Genomic DNA, 26,237 nt, shown 5'->3' on the forward strand with positions numbered 1-26,237 from the left:
TGACAGCGAAAGAAAGCCCCACCGTGATCAGAGGCTGGCTGGCAGGGAGGGGAGCCGGACCTGGGCGGTGGACGTGAGAGGGGTTACTCGGTGTGACTGCCTGGGTCATGGGGCTGAACCCACGCTTCAGGGCATGAATTAGCAGAGTCGCTTTGTCCTGACTTACTGTGCACCAGCAAGAGATTAAAATGTGTCCCAGAACAAGGGAGCAGCCTGCCTCTAGTTTTGTCTTTTTTTATTTGTATGTGTAGAGAGATATATATACATTTAACTGTTGAAAATAGGGTTATTCTGTTCACAAATATCATGCAAATAAATGCAACGTGTCCCTGGTTAATTCAGCCCAGTCAACCAGAAGTGACAGGTACTCCCGAGGGCTATTTGATTTCTGGATGGTTTTACATTCTGCGGGAAGGGCTGGGGATTAGTTGGTTATTCCCCCTCCATTTCTAATCGATCTGAATGTCCCGGAGTACATATGCAAAAGCTTTCAAACAGGCATCGTTTGGGAAAGTACAGCAGAGATCAGACTTCAGCCCTACAGCAGGAGGCTGAAGCGATGCAAGCCAGCAAGTTTGTTAAGGCTTTGCTGCAGTTCAGTAAGCTTACAACGCTGCTGTCGTTAAGGTGGTATTGCCAGCTTTTGCAAGGTTAAGTTCAAGGTTGGTGGAGGCATCCTACATTCATCAGGCGATAGAGATGTCCCTGTCTGGCTGCCTTTCCCTTCAGCACATCTGTTCTGTATGCCTGAAAGGATGGGTTTTGTAGCGTAGTTTAACAAGTTTGCTTATCTGTAGGCAGAAGCATTCATTATCAAAAGGCTTGAAATGGAAACCGCTGCTGTTGGCGTGTGTGTGATAGTGTAACCGATCCATCTGGCGGAGGAGGGATCTGGTGTGTGGCTGCGAACCGTCCCGGAGCGGGCACCCGGACGGTGGGCTGGAGGTGCGGAGCAGATGGGCTGGACTGGTGTGCAGCCAGGGTGGTTGGGCTTCCAGCTGACGGGTCAGTCTGACCTCCTTGGATAGCTTCTGCACGGGTTTAGCTCAGAAGGCAGCCAGCATTGCTGGCCTAGGGCTGGCACATTCCTTGCCCTTGGCTTTCTATCATATTTTTGTGTGGACACTGGGATTTCTTCGCTGTCAGCTGCAGAAGAAGCCATTATGGGGCTTTGGGAAGTTACTGGTGGGCTGTCAGCTGTCCACTGGCTTTGCTTTCACCATCCTGTTCCAGTCAGTGGTTCTGGGCCAAAATCCAGCTTGCACCAAGCTTGGGTCAGAGGCTATTCCGTGTGGATGAGCAGGAGGTGAATCCAAAGATCTGGGCCAATTATTCAGTGTAGACCTGACCTAACACGAATGATATCTCATGAGAAGGCACAAGAAAGGATGCGAGAATTAAAGGGAATGGAGGGATGAAGGAGATGCTGGCAGATATGCGCTTGTGGCTGTGCAAGTGTCGTGGCTTATTGCAAATCTTTACAGTTTCCATGGCTGTGTTGTCTGTGGCAGGTTGAAGAGATGGCCATATTTCCCAAGTTTTGCTATTATTAGTTTCCTGCAGTAAGGGCAGCCTTCCCTGTAGTCGTAATCAGTGGATCCAGTCTTTCATCAGAGCCCTGTGCAGGTGAAGTAGCCAGCGATGGTGGTCAGTAATGAGCGTGAAAAAAAGGGCTTGCACTAGTGCAAAGCTCTGGTGAAACGTTCTTGGGGCTGGCTGTCTCCAGGACAGACACAGGAGCGGGTCACAGTCCCCCAGCGCCATCCCGACAGAGGACGTTGCTTGTCGGGAGGGTGGGACCTGCTTCCAGTGGTCACCTTGTGCTTCAGAGCAGTTTGATTTTTATGATCTGTTCAAGCTTAAGTCCACTACATTTTTCACAACAGCAAGGACCATTTGTGCTGTGAATTGTCATTAAGGTACTTCTGGGATCAACAGCTTATTTCATTAAAAGCCCTTTGGAAACCATCAGCCAGCAAAAACTCGTAGGTGCTGCTGAGCTGGGAGGAAGATGAACTGTGCCAAATGCTCTGCAAGTGTCGGACTGCTAATTCTCTGAGAAACGCCGTTTCATCAGCTGAAACGTTGCTCTAATGTGCTTATTGCCAGGGCAGCTGCTTATTCCTTTAAGCAGCAGGAGAAAGAAAATATACGTAAAGAAGAGAGTGCGAGCTTGCCTTCAGGCAGTTCGGTATTCAAAAGTAGCTATAATTATCATTAAAAAGCAAACAAAAAAAAAAGAGAAAAAAAAAAGAAAAATATATCTGTGATAATATTGAGTGGCTTGAATGTTTGAGACGCTAATGGTGACTACTAGAGCATGAAGGATAAGAGATGCAGAAGAGATAAGGAAGGATTTCTTTCTGTTAGATTGTAATGACATTTTCAGTGCGAGGTGATACAGCTCCCCGCGTCTCTCGCTGCTCGCTCGCTCTGACCTTGCTGGCGTTTGCTTTGGTTTGCAGCTAGAAGCCTCTCCGGGCTACTCGGGGGTATGTGGTCAGCTCCCCACTTGTCTGCAGGATTCCTGTGGTGACTGGAGTATGTGACGTGAGCCACTGGTCCCCCAGTTCCCTGGGGATAAAAGGTATCCTTCTGCCTTGGGCCGTCTGTAGCACTGGCCCAGCAGGATTACCTGAAAACATCCCTTGGGTCAGGCCTCACTCGCCTCACCGCATGCTGGCAGGGAGCAGTGCCATCTCTTCGTTATTTCAGGCACTTTAAGCAAATAAAAAGCACCCAAAAGTGATCGTTGTGCCCCCGAGCTACAGAGCGTTGCATGAGTCGAGCGCTGCCCGGTGCGGAGGCAGCCGCTGGGCTCAGCAGCGTGGCCAAGGGCTGAGCAGCACTGCTGGGCTGAGGCTTGGGATCAGGTTTAGAGACTGTCCTGCCCTGCTTCTGTTGTGGCCTGCCTGTCCCTCTGCTCCGAGTGTCCCCTCTCAGCCGTGGGAGATGCTCGCTGCCCCGGCAGACACCTGCCACGGGAACCTGTTTGCAGGTCGGTGCCCGACGCGTGCCTGTTGTAGAGGCAAAGGCAGCGCTGTAGCTGCGCTAATATTAAACGCTCTTGGAGGTGGCTGCCCGTGTAGCTGTGACAGCAAAGTCCCCAGCATGGCCTTACAAAGCCTGGCCTGGAAGGGGGGTTGGTGCTGGGGCAGCTCTGATGGCTCTGGCTCCCCTAGCAGCTGTGACTGCTGCTCCTGGTGCCTCAGTTAATGGGTCGTGAGCTGGCTCTGTGTTCCTGTGAGCTCTGCTCGCATGTTTGCAGGATGTCTAGACATAAGCCAGTGGGGTTTCCTTGGAAAGCAGGAGGAGGATGAGCCCTGCAAGCCTCCTTAACTGTTGTTTTTGTTGTTTGGTAGCAGTAATGGCATGGAAATAGCTGTCGGCATGGGTGAAACCTCAGCCACTCATGCAGCTGTGTGCTGAATCCTACTGATGCGGAGTAACTCTTGTCTGAAAGTGCTTTTTCTAATGGTGAAATTGAATCTGTCAACAGATAATTTCATAAACCCAGAGAAAAGAAATCCCATGCAGGAATCAACTCAGAGCAAATGCCTTACTGATGATGGCATTTTTTTCCCTCATTTCCTTCTACAGGAGGCGGCAGATGTTTCAGTGTTGAAATTGAAATTAAAATTGTGACCCTGATCTTCCAAACGCTTCTGCGTTGTACACGCGGGAGCAGCTTGGGGCTGGACGCAGCCTTGGTACAGCGTAGGGGAGGAGGTGAGGACTGCGCGGCGTCTGGGCTACCGTGAGCCTGGGGCTACCTGGCCCTTCTCAGCAAGGTGCGGGGGTTCCCTTGCCTGGGTGTCCGCAGTTTCCCCCGCCAGAATAGCTGTGCTCCTGCACAGGCATGCTTGCTGCCTCTGTTTTAGGACGGCGTTAGGACAGCCGTGCATTTAGCAGCTTGGAGCGATCCCGGCTCTCCCTGGTCTTGGCCCCTGAGGTACATTACAGCTTCTTGCTCTGAGCTTCAGCCTGGCAGCGGAACGGGGGGAGAGCTGAGGAGGGAGGAAACATAAAGTGGAAATGTAACCAAAATGCGCTTTTCTGGGACAAGACTTGCACAGAAGTGTTAATCATACGTGTACAAACCTGCTTACTTGAGTGGAAAAGCCAGAGCAGAAGGGCTTGGTCCAGGTAATGGTGTGCTGGGGGTCTGTTCCCAGTGGGACCCAGGATCAGCGCTTTTCGTCATGGCGGGATCAAGTCACGGTGGTGGGAACCACTGGCAACAACAGCCTGGTCACAATGGATGTATGTAGCTCCCTCCCCGCACAGCAGCTTGGCTTGGGCTTCGCCCTCGTCCCGCAGCCTCCCTCCCACCCCACAGCCGTGGCCGGAGCGAGGGCACGCGGCCTGGAGAGGTCCCCTCGGTAGGGATGGCAGCGGGCGTGGGCAGTGCCGTGCCCGGGGCAGCCAGCGTGACGGCGCCAACCCCACCAAACGCCATCTCTGCCGTGTGCCCTGTCACTGGAAACAGCCAGACCTGGGGAAATAGTCTGCAAAACAGTCCCCCCTCTTATCCCTAAGCCCTTAACAGGGAGTGACTCAGCCTTTGCTTCATCCTGGCAATCGGCTTATCTCGCGGTTTGGCTCCTGAGCGTGCTCTCTCCGCTCCTCCTTCCTGCCTCTCTCATCGCTCCCCACTCTGATTAAACTGAGCCCCCTGCCTGCGAGCACTCGCTTTATTTCTCGGCTGTTCCCTAAATCTGCAGTTTGTCAATAAGCCGAATGCTCCGAGAGTGGTTATTTCTCCGGCCCCTGCTGCTGCCGTGCTTTTCCCGGCAGCCTGAGTTTCTATTGCGATTTCCGCAGGGTTTATTCGGAGAGGCGTAGGTATTAGTTGATTAAGAAATGCAATTAAGCCCTCAACAACCCAACTTTCTGGGATTGCCAGCGGCGACATATTTTTAAGTAGTGCTTAGGGTTTTTTTCCACGCAGCTTGGGTTTGCGGGAAGGTCTTTCAGACCTTTATTGCTCGGGGCTGCATTCATTGCTTTCTGCTTCTTGAAGACTAGCTTTGCCTGGTACGCGTGCAAACAAACCAGCTCCTGCAGCGGCACGTCAGGTTTCTAGGGAGAGCGAGTATCTCTTACTCGATCTGATGATACCGGGGTGGGGAGAGCAGCTTCTCAGCTTACCAGCCCGTCCGACTAGCGCTAAAGGGAAATTTAAATGTCTTGATACGGAGCTACCCCTCGTGTTGCTCACTCCCGGGAAGTGCCGGCACATATATTTGTTGTTCAGGGACTCGTAGAGAGGGAGCGTTGCCACTACCCAGTCTATTTTGACCCTGATCTGTGATTGCATGCACTTTGCTGCATTTCTGCTACTTGTATTTTTTCCAAAGTTGGGGAATTCTTGAAAGATAGGGCCACGGTGTGGTGAAGAGGTTATGGCAAAAGGGAAACCCTGAACGTCATTAGGCAAATGGGGAGAAAAGAGAAGGATTTTGGAAGAGTTTAATATATTTCTGGTTTTAGTAAAACCCAGTGCAGTGTTCAATAAAGTAATCATTCTGTGTGCAGAGCGATGTTTTCATGTAAAGAGAAAGTTAAGCTGCCCTTGATTTTGACAGGCCAACGCGCTGTTGGGTGGGTACAGTGCCCTCTCCAGCCTGAAGCGTGAAGGTCTCTTTATGGTTCCTCTGTGATGCTTCAATCCTAAAACTGTTTCCAGCGCTTTGTGCACTTTAAAGCAGGGGAGGGACTAACCCAGGGAAGGTCGGTTTTGTGCAGCCCTAGACAAGGATGCTGGTACAGGTAGTTAATGTCTTACAGTTCTCGCTCTCCGGCTTCCCACAGCACGGCCGTTCCCGGAGCGCGGAGGGCAGCGGTGCCGTGCCGAGACCCTGCCTGTGTTGGCAGTGCCCTCGTGGGATCGCCCCGACTTTAGCTCGCAGATCCATAAAACACATGCAGCCGATGAGGCATCAGTGCAGTTGCCAGCCAGCTGTGATACCGGTATAGAAAAGTAGGAGCTGTTTCCATTTCTTAAAGTACAAAATCTTGCAGTGTATAGTCCTTGGGTAGATTTATGTCCTGCTGCTGATTTCTGTCTTGCTGCTGCACTGCCACCAAGACAGAAAATGGGTTTTCAATACCAGCCTCTCTAAGGCTGGGCTAAATTCCCTGCGTGATGCTGTGTTCTCTAGCGAGGCAGGTTAATGAGCGACTTGAAGCTGGAAATGACTTTCCCATTCAGGTAAATGTGCAAGCTTTGGGTTTGACTGTGATGAAGAGTTTTAAATATAAAAGGCATTCACAAACAGTCTGTTTCTGGTTGTTTCTATCAGTGTGAAACACATTTTGGCTTTTCTCATTTGTTTTTATTCCTGCTGTCTGCTTTTCTCCAGAACTGACTTAAAACTTGGGACAAAAGCAAAAAAAAACCCTGGAATTATTCATTTAGAAAATGTCATGCAGCGAGTGAACAAAGGCCGTTTTAAATTGAGAGTCCTCAAGGGAGCTAAACGCAGGCTTGCTCGTTCACTCTGAATTCTCACCTGAACTTTCATATATCATCAGGCCCTCTGAGCAGGAGAGGCTGGAGGAAGGCAGATGGGAAGCTGGCTGATAGCTTTGGCGTCCCTTGCAAAATCAGCCCTGCGGCCAGCATTTGGTGGGGAAAACAGCTGGCCAGGTGCTGCGTGGTACTTCAGCCTGTGGGAGGTTTGGGGGAAATATTAAACGTCTGTTGCAGTATGTGCTGGCTGTTCTGGGCAAGATAGATGGAAAAATCTGTCCTAGCATTATTAATTAGAGATAATAAGGCACATGGCTGTGCGGAGGAGTCCGGAGTGCCTTCTGTGCCTTGGACGGGCAGGGTGCCTGGGTGGGGAGTCCCGCGAAGACCGGTGACCGCTGCGGGGGCGATGGCCGGGCTGGTGGAGGTGGGCGAGGACCAGCCGGGGCTGTGCCTCTGCCGCGCTTGTCTCCGGGGAAAGGAGTGCCCGGAGCGGCCCCTCGCAGCCACCGCTACGTAAAAGAAGGGTAGAGAAATGGAGCTGGGCCATTTCCCAGTCCGGATGGATGTGGGTAATTGCTGTGTAATCACACATTTGCACGGGGCACGGGCAGGCAGCGGGGCAATGCGCAGCCAGGGCTGACTGGCACCGCTCCGTCTGGCGTGCTTTGGGATTTCTCTCGGCTAGGTATCTAGCCCAGAGATGCACCTGTAAAAGGAGAGCACTGAAAACTGCCACAGATCAACTTTTCCTCTGGTTTGGGGTTGTAATTCCCCCAGGCTGTGCGTGCTGACCCCTCTTAGTCCTCCAGAGCTGGCATTTCCCTCTCGTATTCCCCACTGCCTGCCCTGTCCCACAGGAGCTGTCCTGTCCGGCCAAGGGACACGGCGGGGTACGGCTGTCCTGTGCTCCAGCTGGCCGTGTGTCCTACCTCTCCCTTCGCCTGCGCGTTTGCATCCTCGTGTTTCTGAGGATTGCAGAACGGGATCAGAAGGGCCCCTTTGGTGCTGCGTTGTCACCCTGTGTCCTGCGACACCTGCCCTGGTGTCACGGGAGGTGCAGTGGGCCTGAGCAGCCTGGCCTTCAGCCAAAGAGCTGAACGGCAGCTCCGTCTGGATCCTGAGGGTCTTTGCCGTAAACTGGAGTGAAACCTGTAGTTTGCTTTATTAGTTGATGTTTTTAGCTGCTAATACTGGAGGCTGGGTTTCTGTGGAGCAGGCAGGAGAAGGGCAGTCCCTTCTCCCGCTGACGCCTCAGCTGGACTCCAGCCTGCAGAATGGTCTCTCAGCCCTTGCCTAAGCTGTGTCTCCTTTCCTGAGGCCCAGACCCCTCCTGAAACACCATTACTTGCTCCACTTGAGGCATTAACCTCCTTCCAGGCCAGTGCTTTACTTCTGGATTTGTCACCTGGGTCTTGGATGTCATTCCATCATCTTTCCGTCTTCCAACTTTTCCTTCGGAAGAGCCAGACTTCCGCACCTTCTCAACACGATCTGCCCTCTCACTCCACTTGACCCTCTAAATTATTGAAAAACAGGAAAAGACAAACCAAACCCAAATCACGGATGTTGCATGTTCTCCACACTTCCCTGGCAGATGCCCCCCTTGGTAGAATCACCCTGTCTGTCCTCGCCGTGTCTGTGGTCGGCCGTGCTGCTCTCCGGGGATGCACGGGGCATTGCCCACCTTGCAGGCCATGCACCTCTAAAGCATCCTCTGAGCCTCAGCCAGCCCTGACCGTTTGTCCAGGCACGGGGAGACGGACAAGCCTAGGGAGCCACAGGAGCAGCTCGACCCGCTCTGCCCGCTCCTCTGCATTGCTGCAGGAGCCAGCTGCAGCAGGGAGGCGATAGCCCTGGTCTGGAGCTCCGTCTGGGGCTGCGGTTGGCTGGGGGCATCTACAGAAGTGGCTCTGTCCCGGGGTGTGCACTGCTCACTAGGGAACTGGTGGGAGAGCTGGTGGCAGCAGGGGGGACGTGGCTGTTGCCAGAAGCATGGAGCTGCGACTGCTTTTGTGCAGCGCTCAGACACCACATCAATGTTCCCCCTCCTCCGCAGGTGAATCTGGTCCTGAATGAGGGGAAGTCCCTGGGCCTCATGATCCGAGGAGGGGCAGAGTATTCCCTGGGCATCTACATCACCGGTGTGGATAAAGGCTCCGAAGCAGAGAGCACTGGCTTAAAGGTAAGAGTGACCCCAGAGCGGGCTGGGGCAGAGCTTCACGCGCGGTGGCTGCAGGGCCGTGTCGGCACGTAACTGCTGCCGTTCCTGCCCCTCTGCCCCCGGCCGAGCAGGGCTCTCAATGGAGGGGTGAGCATTGCATTTCGGGGGGCAGCTTTTCAGGGCAGGTTCTTGGGACATTTTGGGTACTGAGCCTAGAGGGAGCAACATTGTTGTGCAGAAAAAAATGCAGCCTTACGACTTCTGGAGTAGGCTGTACTTGCCTCTGCCTTAGCGCACCCTCACACCTGATTTCTCCCCCTGGACATAGCCTGGGGATGGTTTTGGTGTAGGTATCTGAGAGTGCAGCCCAGACCTGGCAGGTGAAGAGAGTCACTCTCGCCTCCCTGAGCTGGCAGGGAAGAGTTTTCCATTAAAGCTCCTGGTCTTGTGCCCTCTCCCTGCATCTCGCATCCGAACCCGTTATGTTTGGAGCTGGTGTTTTGCAGAAGGTGCTCCTAGCCTGCCTGCAGGGAATGTGTTTAGCTGCCGCTGAGAGGCGGCCAGGCTCGCTGCAGGGGGAGCAGGCGCCTGCTGGTTTCCTCCTGCAGCACTGGCATTCGCAAGGATCATGTCTTAACAAGAAGAATTGCCCTCGGGGCTAGAGCAGAGCTGATCTGCCAGCAGCCTAACTTGGTGTGACCTCCAGCTACGTCAGGCTCCCTCCATAGTCCAGCGGGTCCCTAAAGGATGCTCTGTGGGTTGGCTGGGCCATTCTGAGGCTGGACTGATCCAGAGTCCTACAGGTTTGCTGCGGACCCCTTGTAAAGAGAGATCCTACATCTCTCTGATCCCACCATGGACACATGCACAGACATCACCTCCGAGCTCCTCCGTCCTTCCCACTGTACCAGGTCTCAGAACAGGATGGGACATCCTGGGACCTCAGCTTTTCCTGGAAGGGGCATTTAGGGTTAAAATTGTATATGTTCTAGGACACTCACCGGTAAAATAAGTTTAAAAGGGAGCTATTGGACTTTGGGTGCAGCATCTCTGTGCTGCTAATGGATGGGGCATGTTTGAGACTCAAACTTCACAGGCTGTAGCATTTTACTTCATCACCCAGGGTTTCTTTTTTGGTGTTTTTTTTTTTTTTCTCTCTAAATGACCCACCTCCCTGCAATCACATTGTGCCTTTTTTCCTTCCTCCAGTGCAATCCCATGGGCTCTGGGAGACAGTTCTTTCCCTGCTCCTTGTGTCAGTCAAGAATCGATGGATGTTAAACTCTCTAACGTTCTCTCAGTCCCCTGAAATGGTGCTGAACTGCTGAGGATGGAGGGGTAATCTGCTCTGATCCCCAGTCTGTATTGTGAAGTGATATGTTTCTCCCTTGATCAACCCCAGAGATTTTAGGACTAAGCCTTCAGCTTTGCTCCAGTGGCCCCGAAAAGTCACTTAAATCTGTAAAGGCTGGTAGCGTGAAGTGGATGGACAATCTGGTGGAGAGGGCTGTGATTTGGGCTGGTACAGATACGATCCTGTCCCTCAAGTTGCTCTGGCACAAAATGTTGCATCTAACTGGGCACGGAGGTCACCAGGGTTCCCTTTACGGACAAGGAGACATTTGTGGGGGTAATGCAACCACTTCTGAACTTAATTGTCCGCTGCAGGCTCCTGTTTCTCTCTGCTGACTCTTTTTGACACAGAATGAAAATGCTGGACTTGGAGGTTTGGATCAATCCAAGCCTTAATCTCTCCCTCAGGTCCTTAGCAGGGAAACGGGGTTTTGGACCCTGCCATACGAGAGGGTCACTTGGGCACCAGGGACGAGGAACTGGGGAGCATCCTAGGGAGATGGCTGAGTGGTGCTCAGGGCAGCCAGAAGTGAGAGCTGCTGCTGGGAACTGCCTGCAGGCCATCCTTCTCGCCCAGACCCCACGTTACTCCTCTGGGTACGTTACTCCTCCTCGCAGCCCCTCTGCCCGCACGCCCGACCCAGGGACGTCAACGCGTGCTTGTTCGTTAGCGCAAGGGCACGGTGAGAGGCAGCAGGGACGGTGCTCTGGGACGCCAGGGTTTCAAGACAGAGGTGATAAGAGGCACAGGACAATTTGTTTCTGCCTAATAGAGCTGGAAAGAGAGGGACTGGCTCGAGGTGCCCCGGGCGTCACGTGGGGGACTTTGGAGCCGCCATCTGAAGCAAGCCTGTTTGTCCCCAGCGCCTGCTGACCTTGTGCCGGGGTGTCAGGCTCCATCTCATACACACTAGAAGCCGGAAAGATGACAGGCAGGAAAAGAAAAAGAAGTTGCATTGTTTTCCTAAGGTGGTTCTGGTTTTTTTTTTCATGTTTAGTGCTTCCATACTGCTCCAAACCCCTCTCTTTACTGCACGGGGGAAAGTGCTGCTTTTCTTGGTTCGGTCTGCCTGCCGGTGAGCTCAGCACAGCTAACGTCGTGCTGCAAACTCGCACACGTGGGAAAAGTCACAGCAGCATAACACACGGCTTTATCCCTCCACCTCTCATTTCATGCCTGCTAGGAAGGCAAGAAAATAATCACGTGCTGTAGTCGAAGCACAGGGAGCGGTGTGTGCTGCTCCCCTCCATCCCTGCCAAGCAAGGTCCCCGCACCGTGGCAGTTGTTTGCACACCAGAGCCTCTGATTATTGATTCTTTATATCTCTCTCCTTGCTGTTCTGTTTTCTAGTAACTGATCTGTGCATGCCAGCAGGCCGATGCTTTTCTGAATGTCAGGCTTTGTGTGATTTCAAATACGCACAGACGCTTCCCGCCCTGATTTGTGTATGCTGCAGGCTGTAAATTTAGAACTGCTTGGAGGTTTGGAGATAAAGAAAGGCCTTTTATGTTCTGCTGTTAGACACGCTCGGGTGTAGGCTGCATCCACGCGCTCCCTGCGCCGCTCCAGGTGGTGGTGGAAGGGATGTGGTACCATGAGGGGGGAAGAACTGATGGGTAAATGTGGTTTCCAGATAATTCGTTGCTCTCTAACATAGAAGAAATGTGGGTTTGTTCAATGTGGGCTCAACCCAGCCTTGCTGGGTCGATGGGAAGGTTCCGGCTGACTTCCCAGGCGGTGAATGCTGCTGTGGGTTTTGCTGCTTTCACTGAATTTGTTACCAGAATTGTTTAGGTTGATTCTGCCAGACTTCATTTTAGGGAAAACCTTCTTGCATCTACGGCACCAAATCAGAATTTGTGAATGTTTTAATAACATGTTTTACATTTCCCTTAAATTTTGATTAAAGGGCAAACAACGTAGTATTGAAAGACAGTCAAAACCAAGGAAGTTTCTCTCAGGCCTGAAAGCTAAGCTGGCTTTTGTCTGCTACAGAAGCAGGGCCCGTGGTCCTGAGAAGTGGGTCCCGGAGGAGATCTAGCCCTGCTGATGCCGGTTTGGGTGCTGCTGCTCTGCTCCCCCCGGCTTCATGGCCACGAGGCAGGGCGCTCTGCAGGTGCTGGCAGAAAACAGGCTGGATCGCTGCAGTCAGTCAATAATTAAATATTCATACTCTTGGCCTTGGCCTTCTTTATGTTTATTCATTTATGAAACTTCTGACAATGTGTTCTTCGGGCATGTTTTAAAATATGCTGCCTCGGTGTAAGTTCCCAGACTGAAAAGCGCAGGTTAACAGAAGACTGCAAAGGAGGAACGTGAGCCAGTCTCCTTTGCTTTCGGCTGCTGTCCTTCCCGCCTCCTTCGTGACGTTCGCGGCGATGCCACACAGGAGCTGAGCTTGTTCTGCTGGCGTTCGTGGCTCTGCTCGTCCCGATTTCTTCCTCGTTCATTTTTTCTGGTGGTGTATTTTGTAAGGATCTTTTTTAAGCCACTTTTTTTTTTCCTCTCCTTGACCTTTACATCTGAAATAGCAGATCTCAGGTAGCTTTCTTTGAACAAACAACTCAATATTGAGTTCCCAGCACAAAGGCTGGGGTAAAAAGAGGCTACCACAATCCATCTATATCCATATACAAGCAAAGGAGAGAAAAAGAGAGACTGTAAATAGGAAGAGGTGAATGATTTTACATCATCAGTAGCAGTCATGAAGCTGCCTCTTGAAAACTGGCTTGTATTTTGAGGTCTGCACGTAGACAAAAAAGATACTGAAAAAGAGAAGATAAAAAAGAGCCTCCTGGCTGCCTTGGAGCCTTGGGGAAGAAGCTGTACAGTGAGAAATTCAGTGAGGAGGTGAGTGGTTGTGGTACGCAAGATCCAGCCTTTCCACTGGAGGCAGTGCGGAGTGGTCCTTCAAACGATGCCACCTTTACGGGGACAGATGTTGCTTAAATCGCTCCTCTTCTGGGAGGCTACCAGAACCCTCAGCAGTGCCAAAACCACTGCCTGCCCCAAGAGACAAGCTTCTCTCCTTGTAGGCTTTCATTTCCAGTCTGTATCTGCTTTGTTCCTCGTATTTGTATTGCAGGGTGTTTGGGGAAAAGAACATGTTTTCCAACAGCACTTGGCACCCGCTGTTCCCTTGCCTTGATCCCAAATCTGTCTCTTGTCCTTCCAACGGGCTGCGTTGGCCTCATTGGACGTGGATCATCTGCCCCGACCTGTTTCCCTCCTGGGGAAGCCGAGTACCTCCTTATTTTTCTGCGAGTCTTAATTTGGCCATTTCCAAATCGATTTGTACTTTTTCCTGCCCATATTTTTAATTTCTTAAGGTCTGCTTTTGCTAATTATTCATGCTAGAGAGAGACTCTCCTGCTTTAGTGGTATCCACGAGTGTAATTTAACCTCTCTTCCAGCACATTAGTGGCATTAAATAAGACTAGTGCTAGTGCCAAACCACTTGGCATCCTATTAGCCCTGTTATTCCCAGCTCAATTTGGTGTCATTTAACTTTAACTCATGTTTAAAATCTCTCACCTATTTTTCTGTCCATGTGACTGAATTTCTCCCAGAGCCAATTTTGATTATTTATAAGAGACTTTAAGTGCTCAGAACCCTTAAGCCCATTAAGTTTCTCTTGACTGCACCTCCCTTTCCCATGTTATTCTCTCTGTCTCCAGAAAGAGAAGGAGCCAAGCCCGTCATCGAGGTGTGTTATTTCTGAACTCTGCTGCTTGTCTGCAGTCTGTCGCCTTTCACATGTCATGTCCAGTCCCTGCTTTTCAGCGTAGATTTTTCCCTGGGAAATGAGAATAATCCCATTTTCAGAAGCGGTCGGGCACTCAGCAGGTCCTGTTGTGTCCGCCCACCATTAGCTGAGCACAACTGAAAACTTCTTCCTGAAATATGCAGGGCAATAATTTTTTTGTGGCTTATTGTAAGTTTTTTTCGTGTCTTATTATTACTTCTTTTATTCTGTGCTGGTTTGGAGCTGTGCATACAGCAAATAATTTGCCAGGGCCAACCTTTGTTTTAATAGATGGTTCTTTTGCATCTCTGCAGTCTTTTGTTACCTTCCCAGTTGTCCTTGACTTTGGGGAAAAAAAATAATTATTATCTATGCTAATTAGCAAAAAATCCCTTCCAGCTCTAATAGGAGTCTCTCATCAAGATAGGCTGATTTGCAGGCATTTGGGCTGTCCAGCAATTCCCTTATCTGCCCTTCGCCAGCAATTATTTTTGCAAGGTCTTTTTTTCCCCCTGCACGAGGTGCTCAAACTTATCCAAGTATTTTGTGGCTGGTTGGTCTCACCCGCTGTTAATATTCCGGCAGCACCAGCTAGAGGTGGTCTTGTGCTGGGCGCTGTGCTAACGGCGCACAAGAGACCAGAGAGCCATGAAGGACTTTGAATAAATGTCGAGGCAGCGATGAAGGGCAGACACAGACCGATGAAGTGGCTTCTCCAGGGCCCCTCTGGTCTCCCTGATGTGGCGAGGGTTTGCCAGGTTCCTCTTGGTTCACTCTTGAAACTAAAGAAAGGTTATTAAATCTGTATAGCTGTCTTGAGCAAAAAATCATGAAAGTTTAATCCCTGATATGGAAAACTATTAAAGATTCATAATTGCAATAAAACTATCTAATTATATTTGGATTTTCATTGTTTCGGTGCTGCAGTGAGCCCGGTGCTCCTTATTGTAGCAGCAAAATCCACTCCAGTGGATTGCCCAGTGGATCAGAGAGACCTGAGAGATGATACTCATTACACCTGAATGTGTGTTTCTCTTGGCAGTTTAGGCGTACGTAATTTTCCCTCCCTGTTGTGTTGGTGGTCAGCAATTTTCTGATTGTTGGTTTAAAGCTGACAGAGCTCGAAGGGAACCTGAGATATTTGTGGAGTCTGATGGTTGGGCAGGTGGTCATTTGTGTCGTTTGCCTTCCCTGGGGCTCCCTCCCTCCCTCCCTCCCTGTTCCTTGGTCTCTGTGGATCAGCTCAGGTGGAGCTGGCTGCCTCTGGCTCCGTTTCTGCAGCTGGGTCGCGGAGGTGAGGTTGGCTCCAGGCTGTCTTTCTTTCAAGCCAGGGAAGTTTCGCATCCCTAGCGTATGATTTTGGCAAGCGATCTGTGCTCCGCAGCCTGCCGGGGTAGGTGTGAGTGTCCCACCCTGACACAGCTCTGCTCTGTGCGCTCTCCCCTCCAGCCAGCCGGTACAAAGGGCCACCATCCCCCTGGTCATGACCTGCCAAGCCTGACCTGTGCCCAGCGCTGTCTCGTCCTTCCACAGGGAACATCAGAGGAGGGAAAGGCCGGCCAAGAGCAGGCGGCTCGCTTTGCAGGACCTGCTGCCTTGAGCATCTTACTGGAGCCAAAGGAAAAGATGGTGCAGCAGGACCTGGCCCTTGCCAACGCCAGAGCCTTGCAGTGGCTACTGAAATGCATCTGCCATGTGCTGCCTCTGCCCGTTGAGCTGCAGGCTTGCATCAGCCCAGCCTGAAGGCGTTGGCTCCCTTCTTGGCTGGTCAGAGGACTGCGGGTTTATCTCTTTTGCCTTATTAGCTGTGCAGCTGCCCCGTTAACAGCAGTTCTGAAGACAGCAAGCAGAGGCCATCGGCTGACCCACGTGAGGACAAAACTCGGGAGCCCTGACAGTGGTGGTGGTGGGGACTGGGCTCTCCTGTGCTGCCACAGCCCTTGCTATCCCCCAGCCCCTCTGTGTGGCACCGAGGAAGGAACTGTCCCCAGAACGCGGCAAATCTGCTCGAGGTCACTGGACGGAGCTGAACGCACAACCAAGCTCTGCTGCATCCAAGCTGCATCTGGTGTTTTGCTCCAGCTCCTTTTCTCCTGTTGACACCACCCAGAGCGTCCTTCCAGCCTCCCTGAGCATCCTCTGTCCTTTCGTCAGAGGGAAGGGTAAACAGGAGCCCTTCTCTGGCTTCTCGTTATTGCCGGCATTATTTTGTATAGCTCCATCAAGCTCCCCACACATTATCTCTTCTCTAAATTTATCAGGCCTAATCTTTTTGATCTGTCCTTTCACAGGCACCTTCATCTGCCACTAATCATTTCTGTTTCCCTTCTCTAGAACTTTCCTCTCCTTGCTGGGCAGGCAGAGATGTACCCAGGGAATGCACTCGCAGCAGGGTCACGCGTTCACTTGGCTGTTGCCAAGTTTGAGCCACTCTTGATATGTTTCTTACCATGGTTTCCCATCATGTGTTTTTATTTCAGTCTTATTTGATCATTCTCAAATCACAGCTGCACACTGAGCAAAGTGCTCCATGAGCTGTTGGTTACAGTCTTCCACCTGTGTCTGCTCTGTTCATTCAGGAGGCATCAGTCACATCTTGGACAGTTGAAAAGTCCTGCCCGATTCTTCAGAGCACCTTTACCAGCCCCTTCTGACACCTCTGGTCTGAACCAACCCAAGTAGTTGAGTGTTGCTGGTAGATCTTAGAGAATCATAGAATCATTTAGGTTGGAAAAGACCTTAAGGATCATGGAGTCCATCTACACATTTTTTAAATACCTCTAGGGATGGGGACTCAACCACTTCCCTGGGCAGCCTGTTCCAATGCTTGATAACCCTTTCAGTGAAGAAATTTTTCCTACTATCCGATCTAAACCTTTTCCTAATATCCAGTCTAAATCTTGACTCTCTCCTGGGCTCACTCTCACACTGCTGCTGCAGGCATCTTAGGATTTTACTCCCCACCTTCTGAATGTTCAATAACCCTCAGATTCTCCCATTCCTTTGCATCTCTTTATTGCTTCTCAGGGAGATTCTGTGCCAGCTCTCCTTCTGCATCTGTTTTTGCAAGGCCAGAGGAGCACAAAGGGCTCCATATGTGACCCTCCGTGGCCCTGCAGTGGGCAGGGAGGGAAGCTGCCGTGCCTCCTTGGCACGCAGAAACTCTGCCTCTGTAATCCCTTAAGTAGCCTGAGCAATCCCTATTTGCACAAGTGCCATACAGTGGATTTGGGGGATTCCTGCCCTTCCCTGGAAAGCCGGCTGGAGTGAGTGAAGTGCTCCTGGAGCTTTGTGCTGCTCTGAGGCCATGCCACCTCTCTGCTGTCATGGTGGCCACCCACCAGTCCAGGACGGTCCTGGGGCTTCCTGCTGCCCCACAGCAGCTGCCTGATCCTGTAGCCGTGCACGGAGTCGGATGAGAGAGCTGAACCAGCGGAAAGCCAGCCCTGCAAGAAGCAGCCATGAGTTGCAGTCAGATCCATTAACTGAGCCGGATCGGTACTGTGGGCAAGCGAAGGGAGGGGTGCTTGTGAGCGCTGAGCTGGATGGGGAGAGCCAGACTCTCCTTGGAAGCAGCCTTGTGTTGATCAGCTAACGCTTTGACAGTCCTCACCTGCCTGAAGGGGAGTCCCCAGTGCTCTGCAGCCTCTGTGCCCGCTGTGCGGGTCAGGGCTCCAAGAGTTTCTCCAGGCTCCTGCGTCCTGGCTTGGTTTTGCAGTGGGGCTGGCGTGGCTGCTGCCTGGCACCACCTGGGAGAGCAGGCCCAGGGCCCCTGTAAAAGGCACCTGGAATTTTCTTTAAGACTCATTTCACAACATAACAATGTAATAACAATTAAACTGCTGCAGTCTCCCCTTGAGAGCTGCTGGGAGGAGCGTAATTCAAGGTAATGGTGTTTTTCTTTGCTATTGAGCCAGCTTTGCTCTACAGCAGCCTGTCTGAGGGGTGCCCTGATGCCACAGGAATACAAAAAACCTGGCAGAAACGGAAGGCTGAGACCACGGCACCTCAGATTACGAGAGCGGCGTGTGGGGCTGGACCATGGCCTCTGCTCTGATGGCAGCTCCCAGACTAAAACCCTCTATCAGAAATGGTCAGTCATGTTCCTGTTGAGACCCTGGCTTATGCTCCTGCTTGTGCCCTGCGCCCTTGGCTGGGACAGCCTGCAGCCGCTGGGTAACTGTCCCTGAGCGCTGGCAGGGTCAGATCCCGCTCACCAGTACCCTCACCCCAGTGGGACTCGGGGACTGGGATTTGCATCAGTGTCCGACAGCCCGAGGCGGGTCAGTGGCTCACGAGATAAGCACAGAGCCAGGGTCCTGCCGCCCCTGTCACCTGTGACAGAGCCCCGCTAAGTCATGTTCGCTCCTCCACCCCGGGGCTCTCCACCAGCTCGCTCTTCTCCTTCTCTCTACTTGACTTCTCATAGAGATCACCTCTGGGGTGGTCTGAACAGTGTCCGTCTCACCACAGGCCTCAGGACAGCCAGGGCTGTGATCAGGGGTCTCTTCTGGCCCAAGCAGCAGGATTTCTCTCTGTCTTTTCTTCCCCGTTCTTGTGCCCTCTCTGCCGAGGACATCCTCGTGGGGATGCCTGGAGAAGCCACGGTCGGGTTTTATCAGCACTGTGTCTGACGCTGTGTCATGGCCACTCTGCCCTCGGTTCCCACCAGCCCTTCACTGTGGAAGGGAAGTGTTGTCCCAGGAAGACAAGCGCGAGCGGTGGATGCCTTGACAGGGGTCCTGTTAGCCTTGAAGCCTCCATGGTTGTTGCGTCGACCATCTGGATGCCAAAGGCGTAGCAGCACAGGCTAGCAGAAATCGAGCAGGCGTGTGTGCAAGCGTGCAGGTTGCCCATACGTGTGTCAGTCCTGCTGCAGCCCCGGCCTCCTTCCATCCCAGCTGGCAATGCTGTGTCGGGAGAGCAGCTGATGCAAGCCCTGGCCCTATGTTCTTGTGAGCTTCAGCATGGCTGTAGCGTAAAACAGAGGCGAAGTGCAGGGGCTGTACTGCGGTTTCTGGATCAGCTCTTGCCTCCTCGGACCAGCAGCTGGCTTCCCCTCCCTGCCGGAGCCGTCGCTGGATCTCCCGTGCTTTACGCTGAGCTTTGCTGGTGCTAGTCCCAATGTCCACTGTTTCACCCCAGCAAAGTTCAGGGTAGCACTGGTGGAAACTTGGGTGATGGCAGAGTCACAGCCCACAGCATAGACTTGGCAGTGGTCAGTTATGTCTTTTCACTGGAGTAAACGATTTTAAGAATCTGGAGAATTAATCCCAGTCCTCTGAGGCTTCTTTGACCCAGTGGCACAATGAGATGGACTGAGCTGAAAGGGTCATATTAATTCTCCATGTTATTTTTTTAACCTTAGAAATTCTTCCCTCTCCTTCTTCACTCTTCTCCTCCAAGATGGAGGCAAGTTATTTAAAGGAATGTCTCATTCTACTTGCACTGCAGCGTAGAGCAAATAAGACTGTGTTTTGACAGCTGAACAGAAGCCTATGGTTAAGCAAAGATAGGAAAGAGCAGTTTCAAAGAGGCGGCTTATCAGAAACAGGGCCAGTTGTGATATGGGAGTGAGGAGGAGCGGCACTGAATGCCCTAGAAGCAAAGAGAGAGAGGACGTGGGATGAAGGGGGAATGCCAGATGAGTGCTGTGTCTTGAACATGGCCAGGCTGTCAGGGAAGCCCCCGATCACAGCGAAGGCCCCGGCCACAAAATGAAAGCGCTCAGGAGCAGCTGGGGAGGAAAGAGGAGGAGAGGAGAGATGAAACCCAGCTGTCTCAGATCCTACAGTTTGCAGAGCGATGGGGACTGTGGTGAGACACTCGAGTTGAGCCCTCCCTGCTGCACACAGAGATCTGAGGTCTGGGGCTTCCACAGATGGTTCCTGGCCTCCCGGATTAGCAGGAGGGATCGGGGCTGGAGGTCTTGATATTGTTTGCAGTTTGTTTCTAACCAAGCAGGTCTGCAAATCTAGTTAATGGAGTGGACTGAGCAGATTGGTCTGACTTGGGATCCTAAACAGGCTCTTCCACGCTTCGCATCCTGGTCCATTGCTGGCTGTTGGCTTGAGTGCTTGGTCTCCAGCCACCAGGACTTGGCCCCTCTCCCTCATCTTTCTTGGTGCCTCCAATTGCTGTGGTCCTAGTTTGGTGGCAGGGTGGACTGAATGGCTCCTCCCTGGTGGGAGAAGGTGGCATTTTCCTAACAGGAAAGCCCCCAGGGCCTGCCAGGCTCACCCCATCCTGACTCCGCAGGTAGGAGACCAGATCCTGGAGGTGAACGGCAGGAGCTTCCTCAGCATCCCCCACGACGAGGCGGTGAAGCTGCTCAAGTCTTCCCGCCACCTCATCATGACAGTGAAAGACATCGGGAGGCTGCCCCATGCCCGCACCACCGTGGACGAGACCAGGTGGATAGCAAGCTCCCAGATCGGAGAGACCCTCGTCAACTCAGCAGGGTACGTGCTTGGTGCGCCCCATGCAAGCTTGCTGTAGGGCTGCCAACGCAGCGCTCCCGTAGGGTGCATACGGTCACCTAGGGTGGGTGTGGAGGGGCAGCATGTGAAATGGTGGCAGCCTGATGCACCGCCACGTGCACCGGCAACCTGGCTACGGGAGCACCCCCGCTGCTTGGGTGTGTGGCCCCCGTATCTGGTGCTTGGAAGGCAGCGTCTCTGGCCTGTGAGGTGGATCAGGTCTGGACAACATGCTGCTGCCCCTTCCCTGTTCTCTCAGGCCAGAAGCTTTCAGCTTACAGGCACAGAGAGGAGAGTACCCAACAGGTACTGTTGGGTACCCAATAGGTGATGGTGACGGTGCTAATTGATCTTCCTCCTCCTCGCAGGGCAATGGGCGATCATGCTGCGGAGGCGACAGCCAGGGTAAGAGATATCAGGCCTTCCTGATGCCTTGTGAAAAAATCACCGTCGTCGTCTCCTGTTTTCCATGGGAGGGAGGGCTTTGTGCTCCTGATTATGAAAGGGGCGTTAGTTTTATGAGGACTGGTGGGTTTTAACTGGCTCTAGCCTTTTTCCTGCCCATCTCATTTTGCCAGCTGTGTTTCTACAAATAGTGCCACTGGTGGGTCAGTTCTGCAGCACGTCTGGTGCCTCCTAGCCTGGGAATGATCACGTTAATGGGCAAGGGGCAATGATCACACCCGGGCAAGGACCGTGGGGACCCCCTCCACCCTGCCGAGGTGACCGTGATGCCTTCTGCACGGTGGCTGTCTCCGGGCCCTGACAGCTCCTGGGATCTTTCCCACCCAGCCCTCCCCAGCACACCAGCCGGTGGCAGGGCTGCAGCAGCGGCAGGGACTTACCCAGCACTGTGACTGCATCTTCGCCGAACACCTCTTTGCAAAGAGCATTTCTTTTAAAAGGAAATGAAGCAGCAAGGTTTCACAGGTGGCTCTGGCTGATAACCACTTTGTGCTGTTTGCTGGCAAAACATGCTCCCCAGCCTCAACTCCTTTCCGCATCCCCAGGATAGTCAGGGTCTTGTCTGGCTCCATATCCCTACGCTGACTGTGCCAGCACTGCCAGGGAGGGGAAGAGCAAGGACCTCCTCTTAGAAACCCCTCTCAGCAAAAAAAACCTTTCATCTGCAGCCAGACATGTCTCTCCCCAGGACTCCTTTGGTTGCCAGCGGCTCTTTCTTCACCAGGGTCTGCTTCGAGCTTGCAGCGGGGGCCAATGTGCCTTTTACACAAGATGGCAAGCCTGCCTCTCTCTCATGGCCCCAGTTCCCCCAGCTCTGCCAGGAAGGAATACAGCCTGCTGTTAAATCAGGAGCTGGTCACGGGACAGCGTCCGCGCTCGCTGAACAGAGCTGGGAAGCTGTTTTGTTTGTTCAAGTGGTGCTGCATAAATTCGTGGCTCTGGAGTTACCCAGACAAGTAGTGACACTAAGTGAGCGGCCATGCTGGTGAATCCTTGGGGGTAACTGCCTCTAGGCATTCTCGGCATCCCCCTTCCAGTCCCGCTTTCCAGCTTCGCCACAGGTAGTTGGGTGAGAGCAGTGGTCTGAGACGCAGGCAGCTCGGGCGGGTAGGCAGAGCCCCGAGCGAGGGGACAGTTCTCGGTCCTGCCGGTGCTGCCCAGATGTCTCAGCAGAAGGAGAGCTGCCCTCCTGTCAGCAGCTGATTCCTTGGCATCCCAGACCAAAGCCCATCTCCCATCTTCTTCTGCAGCCTGTGTTTTACCGGGGCCTGGCCGGCTCCCAGGTAACGCTGAGCAGCATGGTGAACCAGACCCGAGTCATGCTGGAGGAACAGGCCCGGCACCTGCTGAACGAACAGGAGCGGGCGACCATGGCGTACTACCTTGACGAGTATAAGGAAGGCAACATCTCCGTGGATGCTCTGGTCATGGCGCTCTTTGAGCTACTCAACACACACGCTAAGGTGAGGCCCGCACCAAGGTCAGGGATGGTCTCTTCCACCTGGTGAGCTGAGCAGAGCCATTGTCATGGTGTGGCTCAGTGCCTCCAAGGTTATCCGCTCAGGATCAAGGGTGAGGCTATGAAAGCAAAATCTAGATGTAGGATGTTATGGGGGCTGGTGTTCAGTGGCAGAGGAGCTTCTGGTAAAGTTCAGGACCGAACCTCCTCGTGCGTTACCTGCCGGTACATCTCATTACCGCTGTTGAACAGTGTGGGAGGATGGGTCTTCACCTACCCAGGAATGTGGCCGTGCCCCAACCTCTCTTTGGTTGTCTGTCTGCCTGGCCCAGTTCTCACTGCTTTCAGAGGTGCGGGGTGTGATCTCCCCGCAAGACCTCGACCGCTTCGACAACCTGGTGCTGAAGAGAGAGATCGAGTCCATGAAGGCTCGACAGCCCTTAGGGCCCAGCGTCGGCACCGACTCCTACTCTATGATGTCCTACAGCGACACCGTCTCTTCCTCCAGCAGCCACTTCACCGCCACAACCGTCAGCTCAGCCCGGGTAAGTCTCTCCTGGCTGTTCCTTTTTTCTTTCAACACCTGCTCTCGGCAGCCCTACAGCAAACTCACTTCCCTGGAGTGCTCTAAAGGCATTTCACCCCGCAGGAAACCCTGTTCAGTCTGCTTCCCCAGTGGATTCCCCCAAAGCTTTTTTCCTTCCTTGCGGATTGGGTGCAATAGCATGATTTGTAGGTACAAAAAGGTGATGCTGTGGCACGTGCTTGGTATCTCTGTGCTTTTGAGACTGAGATGCCACTACCCTCTGCGTGGGGGCCAGGCCTGGTGCTAAGTGTCACTTTGTCCTCAGCGAGGGAGGAAGTTTTGCTTCCCTTCCAGGACCTCCACTGTGCAATGCGAGCTGCATCCACGCAGAAGTCTCAGCGATTTGTCGCTGCCACACCATGCCTGCCACTACTCACCAGCTCTGGCTGTGGCTTTTAAATCACCTCCTTAAAGGCGCTGGCTGCCTGCTCCCCATCCCAGCGGGGACCGCAGCGGCCAGGCCAGCTGCGTCCTGTCCCAGCCCCTGCCCACTCTCCAGCATTAAGCGGCAGCGCTCCCACGTCTCTCTGCCAGGCCTTTGTTGCACACACCATCTAATTAAGTTATCATAATCACCTCGGAGTGTGCAGGCACACAGCCCTGAAATTAATTTCCTAGCCATAAAATGCCTTTCATCATAAATGCATTAGCAACCTTGGAAATTAAAACCTTCATGAAAAGAACGGATGACAATGGGCTTTCTGCTAGTTCGACAGCAAGCAAACCAGCCCACGGCCGGGGCGAGCGGGATTGTGCTGCGGAGGGCCCAGGCAACACAGCCGGCAGGGGAGAGAGGCGGGGGGCTTTCCTGGGGCTGTGCCTGCCTGCGCAGCTTGGTCCTGCCTACGCAGTTTGGCCCTGCCTTCCGAGAGGCCTGGGAGAGTTTCAGAGCATCAGAGCTGTGCTTTTGTCCCATTGACTTCACAAATACCCATAGGAAAGCCATCTGCTCTCTTCAGGATGGATTACAGTGAGATCCTTTCTGGATCAGGATAAACAAAGCGAGCTTTGCGCTGCTCTCCAAAGGCCTGCTGGGAAAATCTTTCTAAAGCATCAGAGGGCTAACGCAGGTCTGCCAGGACTCCGAGCGTGCCACCCTGTTCCCACGCTGTCCCCGTGCCTGGGGCCGTACCGCTTGCTTTGGGTGCGCCGTGCCCTCCCTCCTGCCCTGTGACACCACGTGCCAAGCGTGGCTGCTTGCCCCACTGCGTGAGCCGTGGCCCAGCCCCACCTGGCACACGGACCCGGAGGTCGGCGAGGGAGACTGGGCTGCTGTGCTGGCGTAGAGAAGAGAGTGGGCACCATCTGCTGGGCCCTGCTTTAAGAGCTTCCTTCAAGAACATGTGTCCCTCGGTCACACCGGAGGTCCTCCCCGGCAGCGTGGCACCTCTTTCCATGGGCATGAGAACATACACGCCTCTGAGCTCTGCCTCGGGCGGTGGGAACGCCGACACTTGAGGTGTTTACCATTATTGCTTTCTAAAACAACTTGCCAAGCCAAGAGCACGGGCTGATGGTGGATGGGTCCTTATCTCAGCGAGCAGGAGAGAGAGAAGAGGGACAGAGCTCCCAGGCTGTTTCCTCTGCCCTGTTCTGCCCTAAGCCCCTGCTGCTGTTGCCCTCCCCAGCACCTCTCGCCGGAGGGGCTCATTTCAGCCTCCGCATTCAGCGCTGGATGCAGCTGGATGTGGATTCTGCCGGGTGGGTTTTGGGGGAGGAGGGATGCATTGCACTGGGATTTGCTTGTCTCGCTCATTTGTTCTGCATCCTCCCTGATGTTATGTTTTCGCTTTTACGCTTGTTTTAATCTGCTTTTCCCCTCGCACGTCCCCAGGAGCGGCTCTTGTGGCTAATAGACCTGATGGAGGTAGGGGCTGTCAGCGAGACGGGGAGCTCGAGTACTGCGGTTGCCATAGTAGACGGGTTGAGAGTGCGTGCGAATGTGCGTCGGGTGGGAGGCGGGGTACGGGCTGTCCAGGGGCCGGCATGCGACTCAGCCACGTGAACAGCCGCCTCGTTTCACCCATCTCTGCCTTTTCTTCCTGTGGCTCCGCTGAGCCATTCCAGAGTCCCTTTCCCCAGCACGGCTGCGGGCCTCGGTGCTGCAGCGCAGACAAGACTCAGCCTTGAACCAGCCCCAGCGGGTACCACTGTCCTGCTTGCACTAAAGCCCTGAGTGCCACTGACGGCTGGGGTTTTAGAAGGACCGGCAGCGTTGATGCCTGATGGACCCCAGCCTGCCCTTCCTGCCTCGTTGCCTGCTCTGTCTGCTGCTGCGCTGCCTTGCTGTGTGGGCACCCTGGCTAAATACCAGTAGGCTGGTCCCATCCCATCACGCATCCTCAGGGATGGGGGAGAATTTTCCTTATGGGCCTTGGGTCTGCAAAAATCTGTGCTCCAGTGCAGGAGGGGTCGGTGTGCTCACGTTGTGCATGTTCAGCCTTGGAGAAATCCTCACGCAGAGTTTAGAGAGGCTAGACATGGATGTGGGGGGAGCCTCTGAAATCCCTCTGTCATAACAGAGCTCTTGGTTGGGAGGAGGCTGAGAAGACCCGCAGGCTTGTGCCCTGGTGCGGAGTCTCCTTGTCCGGGAGGAATCGCAGGGGTCAGCGGGTTGAGGACACACGGCAAGCGGTGGAGCTGAGGGCTGCTAGTACTGCTGTGGGAGAGAGGACCTCTGGTAGCTGTGACCCTAGCCCAAGAGCCACATCCCTCTGGGAATGGCACTTATCTAGAAGAGGACAGCTGTAGTGTTCCCAGGCTGAGTTTATCGCAGTCACCCTGAACCGTGGGACACAGATTTCTTTGGCTTCGTGGCCAAAGGCAGTGACACTAGACCAGGCCCTCTGTCCCATCAGCTCTCCGTGGGTCAGTGGGTGAACTTACACCAAAAATAACCAGTATGAGGCTGATCAGGACCTGCCATGGGAAAAGTGATTCCGTTATGGGATGCGTGAAGGGTACTCAGAAATGAGACAAAGCCGTGTTTGATGGTGCCACCCACGGATGATGTGTGTCTGCCTGTCTAAGTGTCACCATCACCTCTTGTAAGTCTTGGATCTCAAGATGAGTCCTGCAAAGCAGAGGTTAATTGTAGTCTGCAATAATCAGATCAGCGTGTCTGATCAGAGCAGGATGAATTTCCGATTGCTTACAAGCAAGGCAGTCTAGCGTTTCCGTTATCCCTGCCTCCTGCCCCAGCCCTCATTGTTAGGATTAAGGAATTGAAATCCCTGTTGATTTAATTTTTCTTCTCCACTGCTTCATAGCAAAGGCGCTGCCATCCAAAGGTGCCTTCTCCTCCCAGGGCCTGATTCCACAGGCACCGACTTGCTCCCAGCTCCCTGAAGCTGCAGGATTGGGCCCAGCGCGGGAGCCCGGTTTTGTTGCTAGCCCCTGTCTGTCTTTGGTCTCCGCTTCACAAGAAGTATAAGTAAGGAGAGGATGGCACTGAGCTGTTCCTCTCTCTGGAAGGTGAATCTCAAGCATAAGAGCCCACAGCCTCTTTGG

The 26,237-nt window shown here is 53.2% G+C and overlaps 1 protein-coding gene across 3 annotated transcripts in view; it reads left to right on the plus strand.

The window, feature by feature from the left end:
• WHRN (whirlin) overlaps nucleotides 1–26,237 on the plus strand; it is a 56,213-nt gene that overhangs the window by 21,100 nt on the left and 8,876 nt on the right. For 2 of the 3 annotated variants that reach the window (XM_082327666.1, XM_082327668.1), the window contains exons 3-7: nucleotides 8,535–8,660; nucleotides 19,997–20,199; nucleotides 20,586–20,622; nucleotides 21,933–22,145; nucleotides 22,474–22,686. In XM_082327666.1, coding sequence (XP_082183792.1) covers nucleotides 8,535–8,660; nucleotides 19,997–20,199; nucleotides 20,586–20,622; nucleotides 21,933–22,145; nucleotides 22,474–22,686 — 792 coding nt within the window. The remainder of the gene's footprint in view (nucleotides 1–8,534; nucleotides 8,661–19,996; nucleotides 20,200–20,585; nucleotides 20,623–21,932; nucleotides 22,146–22,473; nucleotides 22,687–26,237) is intronic. The other variant, XM_082327667.1, reaches the window with a different exon arrangement.

The sequence above is a fragment of the Platalea leucorodia genome, assembly GCF_965183815.1.
Source record: "Platalea leucorodia genome assembly, chromosome: 15".
Taxonomy (NCBI): Eukaryota; Metazoa; Chordata; class Aves; order Pelecaniformes; family Threskiornithidae; genus Platalea; species Platalea leucorodia.